General features: G+C 36.6%; 1 protein-coding gene across 1 annotated transcript; it reads left to right on the top strand.

Moving 5' to 3' along the window:
• The first annotated feature begins 397 nt into the window (after window positions 1-397).
• LOC148540370 (olfactory receptor 5AR1-like) lies at window positions 398-1,348 on the top strand. Its single transcript, XM_088444511.1, has one exon. It carries the CDS (start codon window positions 398-400, stop codon window positions 1,346-1,348), a length of 951 nt encoding a protein of 316 aa, XP_088300637.1.
• The last annotated feature ends 2,614 nt before the right edge of the window (window positions 1,349-3,962 follow it).

Raw genomic sequence — 3,962 nt, 5'->3', positions numbered from 1 at the left:
TGTATACAAATGTCCAAAATCTGTCTACACACTCAGCCCACATCTTATATTTTACTTCTACCGTTTCTCCCTATAGAGTGTAAGCCTACACCTGCAAGACCCTCATTATAACTGCTACTGCCAAAGCTGCCGCAACATAGACCCTATTTGTCAATCAACAAAAACGGGAAATATGATGTTACTATTCTTTTAACTTTGGTCTGAAGGTTTGTGGATGTTGGAGTTGAGAAAGCTATCACTGGACATTGCATCAAATTTTAAGCAGAAGAGGTTTTTCATATTATATTTGTGTTTCGTAGCAATAATCAGTCAGAATAATGTTCAATGATAAATAAATGACAACATGCCCATACGTAATATACAGATCTGTACAGATTATGCCGCTGAACAGCACACAATGAAGCCAAAGGACACAAGACTTGTGACAGAATTTGTACTCACTGTTTTTTCCTCTGACCCAAACCTTCAGCTTCCTCTCTGTCTCCTCTGCTTATCAGTGTACCTGGTAACCTTGCTGGGTAATCTTATGATCATTGTGATAATTAGAGTGACTCCAGGCCTGCAGACACCAATGTATTTTTTCCTTATGAATTTATCCCTTATAGATATGATCTACTCATCAACTATTACACCCAACATTATAGCCAACATTCTCTCTGTAAACAAAACAATTTCTATCACCGGTTGTGCAACACAAATGTTTTTCTTCATTGACTTGGCGAGCTCTGAAGCGATGCTGCTTGCTGTGATGGCCTATGACCGATACGCAGCCATATGTAAACCTTTATATTATACAACACTTATCAGCAAAGCAAGATGTTTTCAACTTGTTTGCTCAGTATACATGGCAGGATTCCTTAACTCATTAATACATACATATTTTGCCTTTATCCTACCATTCTGTGGGTCAAATCATATTAATCATTTCTACTGCGATATCAACCCCATCTTAAAGCTGTCATGCAAAGATACATTTCTTAATGAGCTTTTTGCATTTATTGTTGCTGGCTCTATTGAAGTGGGCTCTTTTTTATGTATACTGATATCATATGCCCATATTTTATTACCGTTATTTAGGATTGGCTCTTCTAGAAGTAGGAGTAAGTCTCTTTCCACTTGTATCTCTCACTTTACGTGTGTAGCCTTGTTCTACTGTCCAGTTTTCTTCATGTATTTACGACCAACTTCTGCGTACGCAGTGGACCAGGACTGGGTGTTGTCTCTGTTCTATACAGTGATCGTACCAATGTTAAATCCCATTATCTACAGTCTGAGAAACCAAGATGTAAAACAGGCTTTGGCAAAGCTGAAATTCAATAGTATTTTCTTATTATTTAGGTTAAACTGAGAACATTAGGCAGTTGTAGATGACTTGTGCCGATACTTACACTACAGGGCAGCACTGACAATTGTCTCTTACATTCTATAAAAGTACTGTATAAAAGTATACAGTCAATGATGACTGACAGTGTCTCATCTCCCATCTCTGATCATACCTGTATATTGCTAACTCTTAACAAGTTATTCTGGATCATGATATTTTCAAAACAGACTGCTCTAATTCATGTCCCAATACCTCTGAAAACTGTATCCAGTGTCTTGAAATCCTAGATATCTGTGAACATATGTATGGTTCTCTTTATTTACGTCACTAACATCTTAGACCTTTTGGCCATATTTATTAAACACATTTTGTAGGAAATTCCTCCAAAACATTAATTTTCAGGTGATACCCGCAAAATGTAAGCATATCCTGGATGTGATATGGAAATTCCTCCCCTTTTCAATCACATCAGCAGCCCCCATAGTTTTTTATGGGGGCTGCTATATTGTAAAATTTACCATGCTCCAAAATGCAAAACATTCCAGTGTTTAGCCCTGGTAGATTACACAATTTTTAGATCTGCATTAGCCATTGTAGCCTACAGAATTGACTGAGAAAGGGATCCATAGGATCTGTCCCCTATAATGGCCACTTGCCCATGCCTGGTCTGATGACCTCACATGCACAGTAGGCCGACGGGGGTTCCGCAACACAAAGTAAAGTGATTGCATCAGTGATCACTTCACACATTGACTGTGGTAGATAATTTTTTATTGCTGTAAATAGTGGCGATAACAAACTATAATTATCAGATCTAAAACCCAGTAATAAATGATCCCCTTAGTCAGTGACTGCCAGGACATTCCTTCCATGAGATTAGATGAGAATCCTGTCTCATGTGGCACAATTATGTGGACAATACAAGAAATGTTCTCTCCTGGCCATTTGGTTCCTAGAGTCTTCATGCTCTCAACTCCTCTAGTTACAATCCTAGAGGCAGTCAGACAATTGCACAATGATTAATGAATAAGAAATTACTAGATGACCCAACTGCTAAATTTCAAAAAGAACTAAGAGAACTGTTGGATCAAGCTTTGAGTGACAATGTGATATCTAAAGACACTTGGCAATTTCTGTTTCCAACACATCCAGTGATCCCAATCTACTATCACTTACCGAAAATTCATAAGAGCTTAGAAACTCCACCAGGCCACCCAATCATTTCAGGGATTGGCTCACTCATGACAAATCTTTCTCACTATGTGGTTTCGTATTTACAGGACCATATAAGTAAATTACAATCATACACAAGGGACACGAGGCACTTTTTGCAAAAAATTAATAATATAGAATGGAAAGAATCATTTAGTCTCATCACATGTGACGTAGAATCTCTATACTCCAACATTCCTCACCTATTAGGTACTAATTTTATTTTATTACTAATATTATTTAAGACAAGATCCACAGATGACTGATTTGTCACGGGAATTTATCTTAGCAGCAATTGAATTTATATTAGATCACAATTATTTCAGTTTTGAGTCACTGTTTTATTTACAGATGCACGGCACTGCAATGGGAACTAGGTTCGCCCAGAGCTTTGTCAACCTCTATATGGGACGCTTTGAGGAGCACCACATCTGGGGTGGTGGGTTCGGGGCGAAACTAGTTCTCTACCGGAGATATATTGATGATTGTTTTTTGTTTGGGATGGGGATGCACTTACAGTTAAGCACTTCACTGATTCTTTGAATAACAATGATTTTGGTTTGAAATTCACCAGTTGTTGTGATAATACCACAATAAATTATTTGGATATCACGGTAACTATTATTGATAAGATTTGCACTTCAACATATATTAAAAGTGTGGACAGTAATAAGTATCTTAACTTTAAGAGTTGTCATAATAAAAGCTGGAAGACTAACATTCCAAAAGGCCAATACCTGCGGTTACATAGGAATTGCTCTAGAAATACCATGTTTTTAGAGCAGTCCAAAACCCTTTATGAAGCATTTGAAAAACAGGGATATCCAAAAGAACTCTTAGATACAGCATTGAGAGAAGTCAGCCAAATAGAAAGGCAAGATTTAATAAGAAAAGGAGGACAAGTGATAAATAAAGAAAACAAGTTAAATACTAAGCAAATGTCTATGGCTTTCATTACGAAATATAACTCCTCAGCTAATAAAAACTCAATACTCTTAAAAAGAGATAGAATATTGGGTAAAGAGTTTAAAGATGGATGTAAAGTGATTTTTAGGAAGGCTCAAAAACAAACTAGCCCCTAGTTCTCTGAAGAATTCTGTCAAGATCTCCAGAGAGGGATCCAATCTTATGTGGTTACAACCAAAACCAAAAGGTTTTTTCAAATGCGGTAAGATAAAGTGTCACACTTGTAATCATGCTGAGCACAAAAGCAACAGCATAACTTCTTTTTTTGATAATAGTTCATTTAATATAAATTAATTTTTAAATTGCCAATTGAATTTTGTAATTTATGTGATTATGGATTAAGGAATGTATGTGTATATATATACAATTGAGGTACAGACCACCGGTGCCTTCTGGTATAATTTAAACCAAAAAAACTCCAAACAAGCAGCGGCACTCGGTGTAATATCAATTTTAAGTG

The sequence above is a fragment of the Taudactylus pleione genome, unplaced genomic scaffold, assembly GCF_031769625.1.
Source record: "Taudactylus pleione unplaced genomic scaffold, aTauple2 ptg000019l, whole genome shotgun sequence".
Taxonomy (NCBI): Eukaryota; Metazoa; Chordata; class Amphibia; order Anura; family Myobatrachidae; genus Taudactylus; species Taudactylus pleione.
The sequence above is the reverse complement of the archived record's forward strand: the minus strand, read 5'-3'. Positions and strand labels throughout refer to the sequence as shown.

Coding starts and splice junctions, on each gene's coding strand:
- LOC148540370 (XM_088444511.1), top strand. CDS start 398: ATGAAGCCAAAGGACACAAGACTTGTGACAGAATTTGTACTCACTGTT.